Source organism: Pseudophryne corroboree, chromosome 7 (genome assembly GCF_028390025.1).
Source record: "Pseudophryne corroboree isolate aPseCor3 chromosome 7, aPseCor3.hap2, whole genome shotgun sequence".
Classification (NCBI taxonomy): domain Eukaryota; kingdom Metazoa; phylum Chordata; class Amphibia; order Anura; family Myobatrachidae; genus Pseudophryne; species Pseudophryne corroboree.
In genome coordinates this window covers 1262929-1278023 of record NC_086450.1, presented here as the reverse complement: position 1 = coordinate 1278023, position 15095 = coordinate 1262929, and the positions used below count along the sequence as shown (strand labels likewise).

General features: G+C 49.7%; 1 protein-coding gene across 1 annotated transcript in view; it reads right to left on the bottom strand.

Moving 5' to 3' along the window:
- KIAA2012 (KIAA2012 ortholog) overlaps positions 1-15095 on the bottom strand; it is a 353000-nt gene that overhangs the window by 150627 nt on the left and 187278 nt on the right. Inside the window, exon 13 of the mRNA XM_063932236.1 lies at positions 10994-11113. Coding sequence (XP_063788306.1) covers positions 10994-11113 — 120 coding nt within the window. The remainder of the gene's footprint in view (positions 1-10993; positions 11114-15095) is intronic.

Sequence of the window (15095 nt, the reverse complement as noted above, 5' to 3'; positions counted from 1 at the left end):
GGCAGCAGGTACAGGTAAGTACACACAGGACACAGCACCATGGAGAGCCCCCTGCATGTACCTACAGCAGCCAGACACTGACCTGTGTATAACATGTAATATCCCCCGCTCAGCACTGTACAGTCACATGGCAGAAGATACAGGTAAGTACACACAGGACACAGCACCATGGAGAGCTCCCTGCATGTACCTACAGCAGCCAGACACTGACCTGTGTATAACATGTCATATTCCCCGCTCAGCACTGTACAGTCACATGGCAGCAGGTACAGGTAAGTACACACACAGCACCATGGAGAGCCCCCTGCATGTACCTACAGCAGCCAGACACTGACCTGTGTATAACATGTAATATCCCCCCGCTCAGCACTGTACAGTCACATGGCAGCAGATACAGGTAAGTACACACAGGACACAGCACCATGGAGAGCTCCCTGCATGTACCTACAGCAGCCAGACACTGACCTGTGTATAACATGTAATATCCCCCCGCTCAGCACTGTACAGTCACATGGCAGCAGGTACAGGTAAGTACACACAGGACACAGCACCATGGAGAGCCCCCTGCATGTACCTACAGCAGCCAGACACTGACCTGTGTATAACATGTCATATTCCCCGCTCAGCACTGTACAGTCACATGGCAGCAGATACAGGTAAGTACACGCACAGCACCATGGAGAGCCCCCTGCATGTACCTACAGCAGCCAGACACTGACCTGTGTATAACATGTAATATTCCCCGCTCAGCACTGTACAGTCACATGGCAGCAGATACAGGTAAGTACACACAGGACACAGCACCATGGAGAGCCCCCTGCATGTACCTACAGCAGCCAGACACTGACCTGTGTATAACATGTAATATTCCCCCGCTCAGCACTGTACAGTCACATGGCAGCAGATACAGGTAAGTACACACAGGACACAGCACCATGGAGAGCCCCCTGCATGTACCTACAGCAGCCAGACACTGACCTGTGTATAACATGTAATATTCCCCCGCTCAGCACTGTACAGTCACATGGCAGCAGATACAGGTAAGTACACACAGGACACAGCACCATGGAGAGCCCCCTGCATGTACCTACAGCAGCCAGACACTGACCTGTGTATAACATGTAATATCCCCCGCTCAGCACTGTACAGTCACATGGCAGCAGATACAGGTAAGTACTGTACAGTCACATGGCAGCAGATACAGGTAAGTACTGTACAGTCACATGGTAGCAGATACAGGTAAGTACTGTACAGTCACATGGCAGCAGATACAGGTAAGTACTGTACAGTCACATGGCAGCAGATACAGGTAAGTACTGTACAGTCACATGGCAGCAGATACAGGTAAGTACTGTACAGTCACATGGCAGCAGATACAGGTAAGTACTGTACAGTCACATGGCAGCAGATACAGGTAAGTACTGTACAGTCACATGGCAGCAGATGCAGGTAAGTACTGTACAGTCACATGGCAGCAGATGCAGGTAAGTACTGTACAGTCACATGGCAGCAGATGCAGGTAAGTACTGTACAGTCACATGGCAGCAGATACAGGTAAGTACTGTACAGTCACATGGCAGCAGATGCAGGTAAGTACTGTACAGTCACATGGCAGCAGATGCAGGTAAGTACTGTACAGTCACATGGCAGCAGGTACAGGTAAGTACACACAGGACACAGCACCATGGAGAGCCCCCTGCATGTACCTACAGTAGCCAGACACTGACCTGTGTATAACATGTAATATTCCCCCGCTCAGCACTGTACAGTCACATGGCAGCAGGTACAGGTAAGTACACACAGGACACAGCACCATGGAGAGCCCCATGCATGTACCTACAGCAGCCAGACACTGACCTGTGTATAACATGTAATATTCCCCCGCTCAGCACTGTACAGTCACATGGCAGCAGATACAGGTAAGTACACACAGGACACAGCACCATGGAGAGCCCCCTGCATGTACCTACAGCAGCCAGACACTGACCTGTGTATAACATGTAATATTCCCCCGCTCAGCACTGTACAGTCACATGGCAGCAGGTACAGGTAAGTACACACAGGACACAGCACCATGGAGAGCCCCATGCATGTACCTACAGCAGCCAGACACTGACCTGTGTATAACATGTAATATTCCCCGCTCAGCACTGTACAATCACATGGCAGCAGATGCAGGTAAGTACACACAGGACACAGCACCATGGAGAGCCCCCTGCATGTACCTACAGCAGCCAGACACTGACCTGTGTATAACATGTAATATTCCCCGCTCAGCACTGTACAATCACATGGCAGCAGATGCAGGTAAGTACACACAGGACACAGCACCATGGAGAGCCCCCTGCATGTACCTACAGCAGCCAGACACTGACCTGTGTATAACATGTAATATTCCCCCGCTCAGCACTGTACAATCACATGGCAGCAGGTACAGGTAAGTACTGTACAGTCACATGGCAGCAGATGCAGGTAAGCACTGTACAGTCACATGGCAGCAGGTACAGGTAAGTACACACAGGACACAGCACCATGGAGAGCCCCCTGCATGTACCTACAGCAGCCAGACACTGACCTGTGTATAACATGTAATATTCCCCCGCTCAGCACTGTACAGTCACATGGCAGCAGGTACAGGTAAGTACTGTACAGTCACATGGCAGCAGGTACAGGTAAGTACTGTACAGTCACATGGCAGCAGATACAGGTAAGTACTGTACAGTCACATGGCAGCAGATGCAGGTAAGTACTGTACAGTCACATGGCAGCAGATACAGGTAAGTACTGTACAGTCACATGGCAGTAGATACAGGTAAGTACTGTACAGTCACATGGCAGCAGATGCAGGTAAGTACTGTACAGTCACATGGCAGCAGATACAGGTAAGTACTAGTGATGAGCACCGGAAATTTTTCGGGTTTTGTGTTTTGGTTTTGGGTTCGGTTCCGCGGCCGTGTTTTGGGTTCGAACGCGTTTTGGCAAAACCTCACCGAATTTTTTTTGTCGGATTCGGGTGTGTTTTGGATTCGGGTGTTTTTTTCAAAAAACCCTAAAAAACAGCTTAAATCATAGAATTTGGGGGTCATTTTGATCCCAAAGTATTATTAACCTCAATAACCATAATTTCCACTCATTTTCAGTCTATTCTGAACACCTCACACCTCACAATATTATTTTTAGTCCTAAAATTTGCACCGAGGTCGCTGGATGGCTAAGCTAAGCGACCCAAGTGGCCGACACAAACACCTGGCCCATCTAGGAGTGTCACTGCAGTGTCACGCAGGATGGCCCTTCCAAAAAACACTCCCCAAACAGCACATGACGCAAAGAAAAAAAGAGGCGCAATGAGGTAGCTGTGTGAGTAAGCTAAGCGACCCTAGTGGCCGACACAAACACCTGGCCCATCTAGGAGTGGCACTGCAGTGTCACGCAGGATGGCCCTTCCAAAAAACACTCCCCAAACAGCACATGACGCAAAGAAAAAAAGAGGCGTAATGAGGTAGCTGTGTGAGTAAGCTAAGCGACCCTAGTGGCCGACACAAACACCTGGCCCATCTAGGAGTGGCACTGCAGTGTCACGCAGGATGGCCCTTCCAAAAAACACTCCCCAAACAGCACATGACGCAAAGAAAAAAAGAGGCGCAATGAGGTAGCTGTGTGAGTAAGCTAAGCGACCCTAGTGGCCGACACAAACACCTGGCCCATCTAGGAGTGGCACTGCAGTGTCACGCAGGATGGCCCTTCCAAAAAACACTCCCCAAACAGCACATGACGCAAAGAAAAAAAGAGGCGTAATGAGGTAGCTGTGTGAGTAAGCTAAGCGACCCTAGTGGCCGACACAAACACCTGGCCCATCTAGGAGTGGCACTGCAGTGTCACGCAGGATGGCCCTTCCAAAAAACACTCCCCAAACAGCACATGACGCAAAGAAAAAAAGAGGCGCAATGAGGTAGCTGTGTGAGTAAGCTAAGCGACCCTAGTGGCCGACACAAACACCTGGCCCATCTAGGAGTGGCACTGCAGTGTCACGCAGGATGGCCCTTCCAAAAAACACTCCCCAAACAGCACATGACGCAAAGAAAAAAAGAGGCGTAATGAGGTAGCTGTGTGAGTAAGCTAAGCGACCCTAGTGGCCGACACAAACACCTGGCCCATCTAGGAGTGGCACTGCAGTGTCACGCAGGATGGCCCTTCCAAAAAACACTCCCCAAACAGCACATGACGCAAAGAAAAAAAGAGGCGCAATGAGGTAGCTGTGTGAGTAAGCTAAGCGACCCTAGTGGCCGACACAAACACCTGGCCCATCTAGGAGTGGCACTGCAGTGTCACGCAGGATGGCCCTTCCAAAAAACACTCCCCAAACAGCACATGACGCAAAGAAAAAAAGAGGCGCAATGAGGTAGCTGTGTGAGTAAGCTAAGCGACCCTAGTGGCCGACACAAACACCTGGCCCATCTAGGAGTGGCACTGCAGTGTCACGCAGGATGGCCCTTCCAAAAAACACCCCCAAACAGCACATGACGCAAATAAAAATGAAAGAAAAAAGAGGTGCAAGATGGAATTGTCCTTGGGCCCTCCCACCCACCCTTATGTTGTATAAACAGGACACGCACACTTTAACCAACCCATCATTTCAGTGACAGGGTCTGCCACACGACTGTGACTGAAATGACGGGTTGGTTTGGACCCCCACCAAAAAAGAAGCAATTAATCTCTCCTTGCACAAACTGGCTCTACAGAGGCAAGATGTCCACCTCATCATCATCCTCCGATATATCACCGTGTACATCCCCCTCCTCACAGATTATCATTTCGTCCCCACTGGAATCCACCATCTCAGCTCCCTGTGTACTTTGTGGAGGCAATTGCTGCTGGTGAATGTCTCCACGGAGGAATTGATTATAATTCATTTTAATGAACATCATCTTCTCCACATTTTCTGGATGTAACGTCGTACGCCGATTGCTGACAAGGTGAGTGGCGGCACTAAACACTCTTTCGGAGTACACACTTGTGGGAGGGCAACTTAGGTAGAATAAAGCCAGTTTGTGCAAGGGCCTCCAAATTGCCTCTTTTTCCTGCCAGTATAAGTACGGACTTTCTGACGTGCCTACTTGGATGCGGTCACTCATATAATCCTCCACCATTCTTTCAATGGGGAGAGAATCATATGCAGTGACAGTAGACGACATGTCCGTAATCGTTGTCAGGTCCTTCAGTCCGGACCAGATGTCAGCATCAGCAGTCGCTCCAGACTGCCCTGCATCACCGCCAGCGGGTGGGCTCGGAATTCTGAGCCTTTTCCTCGCACCCCCAGTTGCGGGAGAATGTGAAGGAGGAGATGTTGACAGGTCGCGTTCCGCTTGACTTGACAATTTTGTCACCAGCAGTTCTTTGAACCCCAGCAGACTTGTGTCTGCCGGAAAGAGAGATCCAAGGTAGGTTTTAAATCTAGGATCGAGCACGGTGGCCAAAATGTAGTGCTCTGATTTCAACAGATTGACCACCCGTGAATCCTTGTTAAGCGAATTAAGGGCTCCATCCACAAGTCCCACATGCCTAGCGGAATCGCTCTGTGTTAGCTCCTCCTTCAATGTCTCCAGCTTCTTCTGCAAAAGCCTGATGAGGGGAATGACCTGACTCAGGCTGGCAGTGTCTGAACTGACTTCACGTTTGGCAAGTTCAAAAGGTTGCAGAACCTTGCACAACGTTGAAATCATTCTCCACTGCGCTTGAGACAGGTGCATTCCACCTCCTATATCGTGCTCAGTTGTATAGGCTTGAATGGCCTTTTGCTGCTCCTCCAACCTCTGAAGCATATAGAGGGTTGAATTCCACCTCGTTACCACTTCTTGCTTCAGATGATGGCAGGGCAGGTTCAGGCGTTTTTGGTGGTGCTCCAGTCTTCTGTACGTGGTGCCTGTACGCCGAAAGTGTCCCGCAATTCTTCTGGCCACCGACAGCATCTCTTGCACGCCCCTCTCGTTTTTTAAATAATTCTGCACCACCAAATTCAAGGTATGTGCAAAACATGGGACGTGCTGGAATTTGCCCAGATTTAATGCACACACAATATTGCTGGCGTTGTCCGATGCCACAAATCCACAGGAGAGTCCAATTGGGGTAAGCCATTCTGCGATGATCTTCCTCAGTTGCCGTAAGAGGTTTTTAGCTGTGTGCGTATTCTGGAAAGCGGTGATACAAAGCGTAGCCTGCCTAGGAAAGAGTTGGCGTTTGCGAGATGCTGCTACTGGTGCCGCCGCTGCTGTTCTTGCGGCGGGAGTCCATACATCTACCCAGTGGGCTGTCACAGTCATATAGTCCTGAGCCTGCCCTGCTCCACTTGTCCACATGTCCGTGGTTAAGTGGACATTGGGTACAACTGCATTTTTTAGGACACTGGTGAGTCTTTTTCTGAGGTCTGTGTACATTTTCGGTATCGCCTGCCTAGAGAAATGGAACCTAGATGGTATTTGGTACCGGGGACACAGTACCTCCAACAAGTCTCTAGTTGCCTCTGCAGTAATGATGGATACCGGAACCACGTTTCTCACCACCCAGGATGTCAAGGCCTCAGTTATCCGCTTTGCAGCAGGATGACTGCTGTGATATTTCATCTTCCTCGCAAAGGACTGTTGGACAGTCAATTGCTTGGTGGAAGTAGTAAAAGTGGTCTTACGAGTACGACTTCCCCTCTGGGATGACCATCGACTCCCAGCAGCAACAACAGCAGCGCCAGCAGCAGTAGGCGTTACACGCAAGGATGCATCGGAGGAATCCCAGGTAGGAGAGGACTCGTCAGAATTGCCAGTGGCAGTGACATGGCCTGCAGGACTATTGGCATTCCTGGGGAAGGAGGAAATTGACACTGAGGGAGTTGGTGGGGTGGTTTGCGTGAGCTTGGTTACAAGAGGAAGGGATTTACTGGTCAGTGGACTGCTTCCGCTGTCGCCCAAAGTTTTTGAACTTGTCACTGACTTATGATGAATGCGCTGCAGGTGACGTATAAGGGAGGATGTTCCGAGGTGGTTAACGTCCTTACCCCTACTTATTACAGCTTGACAAAGGCAACACACGGCTTGACACCTGTTGTCCGCATTTCTGGTGAAATACCTCCACACCGAAGAGCTGATTTTTTTGGTATTTTCACCAGGCATGTCAATGGCCCTATTCCTCCCACGGACAACAGGTGTCTCCCCGGGTGCCTGACTTAAACAAACCACCTCACCATCAGAATCCTCCTGGTCAATTTCCTCCCCAGCGCCAGCAACACCCATATCCTCCTCATCCTGGTGTACTTCAACACTGACATCTTCAATCTGACTATCAGGAACTGGACTGCGGGTGCTCCTTCCAGCACTTGCAGGGGGCGTGCAAATGGTGGAAGGCGCATGCTCTTCACGTCCAGTGTTGGGAAGGTCAGGCATCGCAAACGACACAATTGGACTCTCCTTGTGGATTTGTGATTTCGAAGAACGCACAGTTCTTTGCTGTGCTTTTGCCAGCTTGAGTCTTTTCATTTTTCTAGCGAGAGGCTGAGTGCTTCCATCCTCATGTGAAGCTGAACCACTAGCCATGAACATAGGCCAGGGCCTCAGCCGTTCCTTGCCACTCCGTGTGGTAAATGGCATATTGGCAAGTTTACGCTTCTCCTCCGACAATTTTATTTTAGATTTTTGAGTCCTTTTTTTTACTGATATTTGGTGTTTTGGATTTTACATGCTCTGTACTATGACATTGGGCATCGGCCTTGGCAGACGACGTTGCTGGCATTTCATCGTCTCGGCCATGACTAGTGGCAGCAGCTTCAGCACGAGGTGGAAGTCGATCTTGATCTTTCCCTATTTTTGGAACCTCAACATTTTTGTTCTCCATATTTTAATAGGCACAACTAAAAGGCACCTCAGGTAAACAATGGAGATGGATGGATACTAGTATACTTATGGATGGACGAGCGACTGCCGACACAGAGGTAGCTACAGCCGTGGACTACCGTACTGCGTCTGCTGCTAATATAGACTGGATGATAATGAGATATAAAATATATATATATATCACTACTGCAGCCGGACAGGTATATATTATATAATGACGGACCTGCTGGACACTGTCAGCTCAGCACTGCAGACTCCTAAAGTAAGCTACTAGTAGTATCAAGAAGATAGAAAAAAAAAAAAACACCACAGGTAGGTGGTATACAATTATGGATGGACGAGCGACTGCCGACACAGAGGTAGCTACAGCCGTGGACTACCGTACTGCGTCTGCTGCTAATATAGACTGGATGATAATGATATAAAAAATATATATATATATATATCACTACTGCAGCCGGACAGGTATATATTATATAATGACGGACCTGCTGGACACTGTCAGCTCAGCACTGCAGACTCCTAAAGTAAGCTACTAGTATCAAGAAGATAAAAAAAACAAACAAACACCACGGGTAGGTGGTACACAATTATGGATGGACGAGCGACTGCCGACACAGAGGTAGCTACAGCCGTGGACTACCGTACTGCGTCTGCTGCTAATATAGACTGGATGATAATGAGATATAAAATATATATATATCACTACTGCAGCCGGACAGGTATATATTATATAATGACGGACCTGCTGGACACTGTCAGCTCAGCACTGCAGACTCCTAAAGTATGCTACTAGTAGTATCAAGAAGATAGAAAAAAAAAAACACCACAGGTAGGTGGTATACAATTATGGATGGACGAGCGACTGCCGACACAGAGGTAGCTACAGCCGTGGACTACCGTACTGCGTCTGCTGCTAATATAGACTGGATGATAATGATATAAAAATATATATATATCACTACTGCAGCCGGACAGGTATATATTATATAATGACGGACCTGCTGGACACTGTCAGCTCAGCACTGCAGACTCCTAAAGTAAGCTACTAGTATCAAGAAGATAGAAAAAAAAAAAACCACCACGGGTAGGTGGTATACAATTATGGATGGACGAGCGACTGCCGACACAGAGGTAGCTACAGCCGTGGACTACCGTACTGCGTCTGCTGCTAATATAGACTGGATGATAATGATATAAAAAAAAAATATATATATATATCACTACTGCAGCCGGACAGGTATATATTATATAATGACGGACCTGCTGGACACTGTCAGCTCAGCACTGCAGACTCCTAAAGTAAGCTACTAGTAGTATCAAGAAGATAGAAAAAAAAAAAACACCACAGGTAGGTGGTATACAATTATGGATGGACGAGCGACTGCCGACACAGAGGTAGCTACAGCCGTGGACTACCGTACTGCGTCTGCTGCTAATATAGACTGGATGATAATGATATAAAAAAATATATATATATCACTACTGCAGCCGGACAGGTATATATTATATAATGACGGACCTGCTGGACACTGTCAGCTCAGCACTGCAGACTCCTAAAGTAAGCTACTAGTATCAAGAAGATAGAAAAAAAAAAAAAAACACCACGGGTAGGTGGTATACAATTATGGATGGACGAGCGACTGCCGACACAGAGGTAGCTACAGCCGTGGACTACCGTACTGCGTCTGCTGCTAATATAGACTGGATGATAATGATATAAAAAATATATATATATATATATCACTACTGCAGCCGGACAGGTATATATTATATAATTACGGACCTGCTGGACACTGTCAGCTCAGCACTGCAGACTCCTAAAGTAAGCTACTAGTATCAAGAAGATAGAAAAAAAAAAAACACCACGGGTAGGTGGTATACAATTATGGATGGACGAGCGACTGCCGACACAGAGGTAGCTACAGCCGTGGACTACCGTACTGCGTCTGCTGCAGTGCTAATATAGACTGGATGATAATGATATAAAAAATATATATATATCACTACTGCAGCCGGACAGGTATATATTATATAATGACGGACCTGCTGGACACTGTCAGCAGAATGCGTTTATAGAATAAAAACACAACACGACGAGTGTTTAACTTTTTCAGGCAGACAATCACAATATACTGGTGGTCAGTGGTCACTGGTCAGTCACACTGGCAGTGGCACTCTGGCAGCAAAAGTGTGCACTGTTAAAATATGTACTCCTGCTATAACTGCTCCCCAGTCTCCCCCACAATTAAGCTGTGTGAGCAGTGAGCACTCAGCACAGTCAGATATACAGTATTACATAGATGATGCAGCATACCGAGGCTGAGCACAGATATGGTATGTGACTGTGTCACACTGTGTATAGTTTTTTTTCAGGCAGAGAACGGATTAATTAAACTGGTGGTCACTGGTCACACTATCAGCAAGAAGTACTCCTAATATGCTCCCCAAAATTAGTAAATCAAGTGTCTCTACTACTCTCTAGTCTACTCTAAACGGAGAGGACGCCAGCCACGTCCTCTCCCTATCAATCTCAATGCAAGTGTGAAAATGGCGGCGACGCGCGGCTCCTTATATAGAATCCGAGTCTCGCGATAGAATCCGAGCCTCGCGAGAATCCGACAGCGGGATGATGACGTTCGGGCGCGCTCGGGTTAACCGAGCAAGGCGGGAAGATCCGAGTCTGCCTCGGACCCGTGTAAAAAGCGTGAAGTTCGGGGGGGTTCGGTTTCCGAGAAACCGAACCCGCTCATCACTAGTAAGTACTGTACAGTCACATGGCAGCAGATACAGGTAAGTACTGTACAGTCACATGGCAGCAGATACAGGTAAGTACTGTACAGTCACATGGCAGCAGATACAGGTAAGTACTGTACAGTCACATGGGTGATTACAGAATCGGGGATATAGAAAGGAATTTATACTGAAACCTCGTTGGGTGAAATAATTACTGACATGATCACGTGTACAAACTAAATAACAGGGGAGTTTTCTGAATGGCTGAGAATCCAGTAACAGCAGAAGAAGCACGGTCGCTGTGTGGTGAGTAGTGGCTGCAGGGTACACAATCAGCAGATACACAGAAGACACATGAATACATGAAATGTAAGCTCTCATACTTGTTCTGCTGCTGCTGTGCTGTTCCTGAGCAGTAGGTGGCGCTGTAGCATCACCGCCCCCCTGTCGTCCCTGTACTGGTAGGCTGAGTGTATCCGCAGCAGGTCTGACTTCTGTGTGATCTGGGGGAGCAGAATGGCAGAAATAAAACATGGAGTAGACTGAGGCCATTGTTCCCCCCACAGCGCTATAGAATGTAAGCTCTTGTGAGCAGGACCCTCTCTCCCTCTGTCGTTACGTAGTTGTGTAATAAGCAAGTTATAATTATTCTTATGTCTGATACCACAGTAATATGTACCGGTGGCACGTTCCGCCACCGTGTACAGCGCAGAGAACACCTAATACATACTGATTTCTATGTCATGTAAATGATTGGGCTGCTATAGGGCCACAGGGATTCTACCCTACAGTATATACGGCTGCAGGGGCCACCGCCTGGCCAGGAGGGAAGATATCACCATACACCAACCCCTGCCCGTTACTATGAGGCTCTGGCAGTGACCGGGGCATTATGGCAGACCCAACCGGAAGATCTGAGCTCAGGATGAAGCATCAGGAGGCTCAGACCAGTGTTTCCCATCTCCACTCCTCAAAGAATTGTAACAGGGCATGTTTTCCAGGGTATCCGGACTCCAGGTCGACAGCACAAAGGTCGACACACCTTAGGTCGACGCCAAATGGTCGACACACCTTAGGTCAACATGGACAAAAGGTCGACAGGAACAAGGTCGACATGGAAAAAGGTCAACATGAGTTTTTCACGATTTTTTTCTTTTTTTCAACCTTTTCATACTTAACGATCCACGTGGACTACGATTGGAACGGTAAAGTGTGCCGAGCGAAGCGGTAGCGGAGCGAAGGCACCATGCCCGAAGCATGGCGAGCGAAGCGAGCCATGCGAGGGGATGCGGTGCACTAATTGGGGTTCCCGGTCACTCTACGAAGAAAACGACACCAAAAAAACATAAAAAACGCATGTCGACCTTTTTCCATGTCGACCTTGTTCCTGTCGACCTTTTGTCCATGTCGACATTTTGTCCATGTCGACCTAAGGTGTGTCGACCAATTGGCGGCGACCTAAGGTGTGTCGACCTTTTTGCTGTCGACCCTCAGTCCCAGACCCGTTTTCCAGATTGCCTAGTTGGTGCATAGGTGGAGCTAATGATTTCATGTGTAAAACACGCCCTGTTAGGGGTCCCTGAGGACTGGAGCTGGAAGCACTAGTGCCCAGAAGGTCTGCTGGACCCTCACCCTCTGTCGTACCTAACCCATCCCAAAGGAGATAACTGATAATCTAGAAGAGCACATTCATTTCCCCAATGTAACACCCCACGGGTCATATCCAGAGTCACACCCAGAGTCACACCCAGAGTCACACACGGCATTATTCTGGTGCTAGTAAACGTATGAGGGGCTGTTCAAGTCAAAATTACAGCTTTCTGGATATAACGTATAGCTAATTTTTGCTTTATGGATATATAAAAGCCTTCCCTGGTGTACAAACGTGCCAGTACTGAGACGCCTGCTCTGCGCATCTTTATATGGCAGCATCCCGCGTGATGCGTGTTCAGACGCTCCCAACCGTACACAATATGGAAACTGGCATCACCCCGCTGCTGGGTGCAGACCCTCCGTGTGAGTACAGCCTATACTGTCAGCGATTAGAGAGGTCACAACCAGATATGTGACACCCCCGCGTCACTCCCATAAAACGGTGCATCTGAACAGCCGCCTCCCAGTCACCGCCCAGGTATGCCAAATACACATCTGAGACCGTGCGTCCCTATCAGTAGTGCGAGTCTGTGCCGTGTGACGCCAAATACACATCTGAGACCGTGCGTCCCTATCAGTAGTGCGAGTCTGTGCCGTGTGACGCCAAATACACATCTGAGACCGTGCGTCCCTATCAGTAGTGCGAGTCTGTGCCGTGTGACGCCCAATACACATCTGAGACCGTGCGTCCCTATCAGTAGTGCGAGTCTGTGCCGTGTGACGCCAAATACACATCTGAGACCATGCGTCCCCATCAGTAGTGCGAGTCTGTGCCGTGTGACGCCCAATACACATCTGAGACCGTGCGTCCCCATCAGTAGTGCGAGTCTGTGCCGTGTGACGCCCAATACACATCTGAGACCGTGCGTCCCTATCAGTAGTGCGAGTCTGTGCCGTGTGACGCCAAATACACATCTGAGACCGTGCGTCCCCATCAGTAGTGCGAGTCTGTGCCGTGTGACGCCCAATACACATCTGAGACCGTGCGTCCCAATCAGTAGTGCGAGTCTGTGCCGTGTGACGCCAAATACACATCTGAGACCGTGCGTCCCCATCAGTAGTGCGAGTCTGTGCCGTGTGACGCCCAATACACATCTGAGACCGTGCGTCCCAATCAGTAGTGCGAGTCTGTGCCGTGTGACGCCAAATACACATCTGAGACCGTGCGTCCCCATCAGTAGTGCGAGTCTGTGCCGTGTGACGCCCAATACACATCTGAGACCGTGAGTCCCCATCAGTAGTGCGAGTCTGTGCCGTGTGACGCCCAATACACATCTGAGTGCGAGTGTGTGCCGTGTGACACCCGATACACATCTGAGACCGTGCGTCCCCATCAGTAGTGCGAGTGTGTGCCGTGTGACGCCCGATACACATCTGAGACCGTGCGTCCCTATCAGTAGTGCGAGTCTGTGCCGTGTGACGCCAAATACACATCTGAGACCGTGCGTCCCCATCAGTAGTGCGAGTCTGTGCCGTGTGACGCCCAATACACATCTGAGACCGTGCGTCCCAATCAGTAGTGCGAGTCTGTGCCGTGTGACGCCCAATACACATCTGAGACCGTGCGTCCCAATCAGTAGTGCGAGTCTGTGCCGTGTGACACCCGATACACATCTGAGACCGTGCGTCCCCATCAGTAGTGCGAGTCTGTGCCGTGTGACGCCCAATACACATCTGAGACCGTGCGTCCCAATCAGTAGTGCGAGTCTGTGCCGTGTGACGCCAAATACACATCTGAGACCGTGCGTCCCCATCAGTAGTGCGAGTCTGTGCCGTGTGACGCCCAATACACATCTGAGACCGTGCGTCCCAATCAGTAGTGCGAGTCTGTGCCGTGTGACGCCAAATACACATCTGAGACCGTGCGTCCCCATCAGTAGTGCGAGTCTGTGCCGTGTGACGCCCAATACACATCTGAGACCGTGAGTCCCCATCAGTAGTGCGAGTCTGTGCCGTGTGACGCCCAATACACATCTGAGTGCGAGTGTGTGCCGTGTGACACCCGATACACATCTGAGACCGTGCGTCCCCATCAGTAGTGCGAGTGTGTGCCGTGTGACGCCCGATACACATCTGAGACCGTGCGTCCCCATCAGTAGTGCGACTCTGTGCCGTGTGACGCCCAATACACATCTGAGACCGTGAGTCCCCATCAGTAGTGCGAGTGTGTGCCGTGTGACGCCCGATACACATCTGAGACCGTGCGTCCCCATCAGTAGTGCGACTCTGTGCCGTGTGACGCCAAATACACATCTGAGACCGTGCGTCCCCATCAGTAGTGCGAGTCTGTGCCGTGTGACGCCCGATACACATCTGAGACTGTGCGACCCCATCAGTAGTGCGAGTCTGTGTCGTGTGACGCCAGATACACATCTGAGACCGTGCGTCCCCATCAGTAGTGCGAGTCTGTGCCGTGTGACACCAGATACACATCTGAGACCGTGCGTCCCCATCAGTAGTGCGAGTCTGTGCCGTGTGACGCCAAATACACATCTGAGACCGTGCGTCCCCATCAGTAGTGCGAGTCTGTGCCGTGTGACGCCCAATACACATCTGAGACCGTGCGTCCCCATCAGTAGTGCGAGTCTGTGCCGTGTGACGCCAGATACACATCTGAGACCGTGCGTCCCCATCAGTAGTGCGAGTCTGTGCCGTGTGACACCCGATACACATCTGAAACCGTGCGTCCCCATCAGTAGTGCGAGTCTGTGCCGTGTGACGCCTGATACACATCTGAGACCGTGCGTCCCCATCAGTAGTGCGAGTCTGTGCCGTGTGACACCTGATACACATCTGAGACCGTGCGTCCCCATCAGTAGTGCGAGTCTGTGC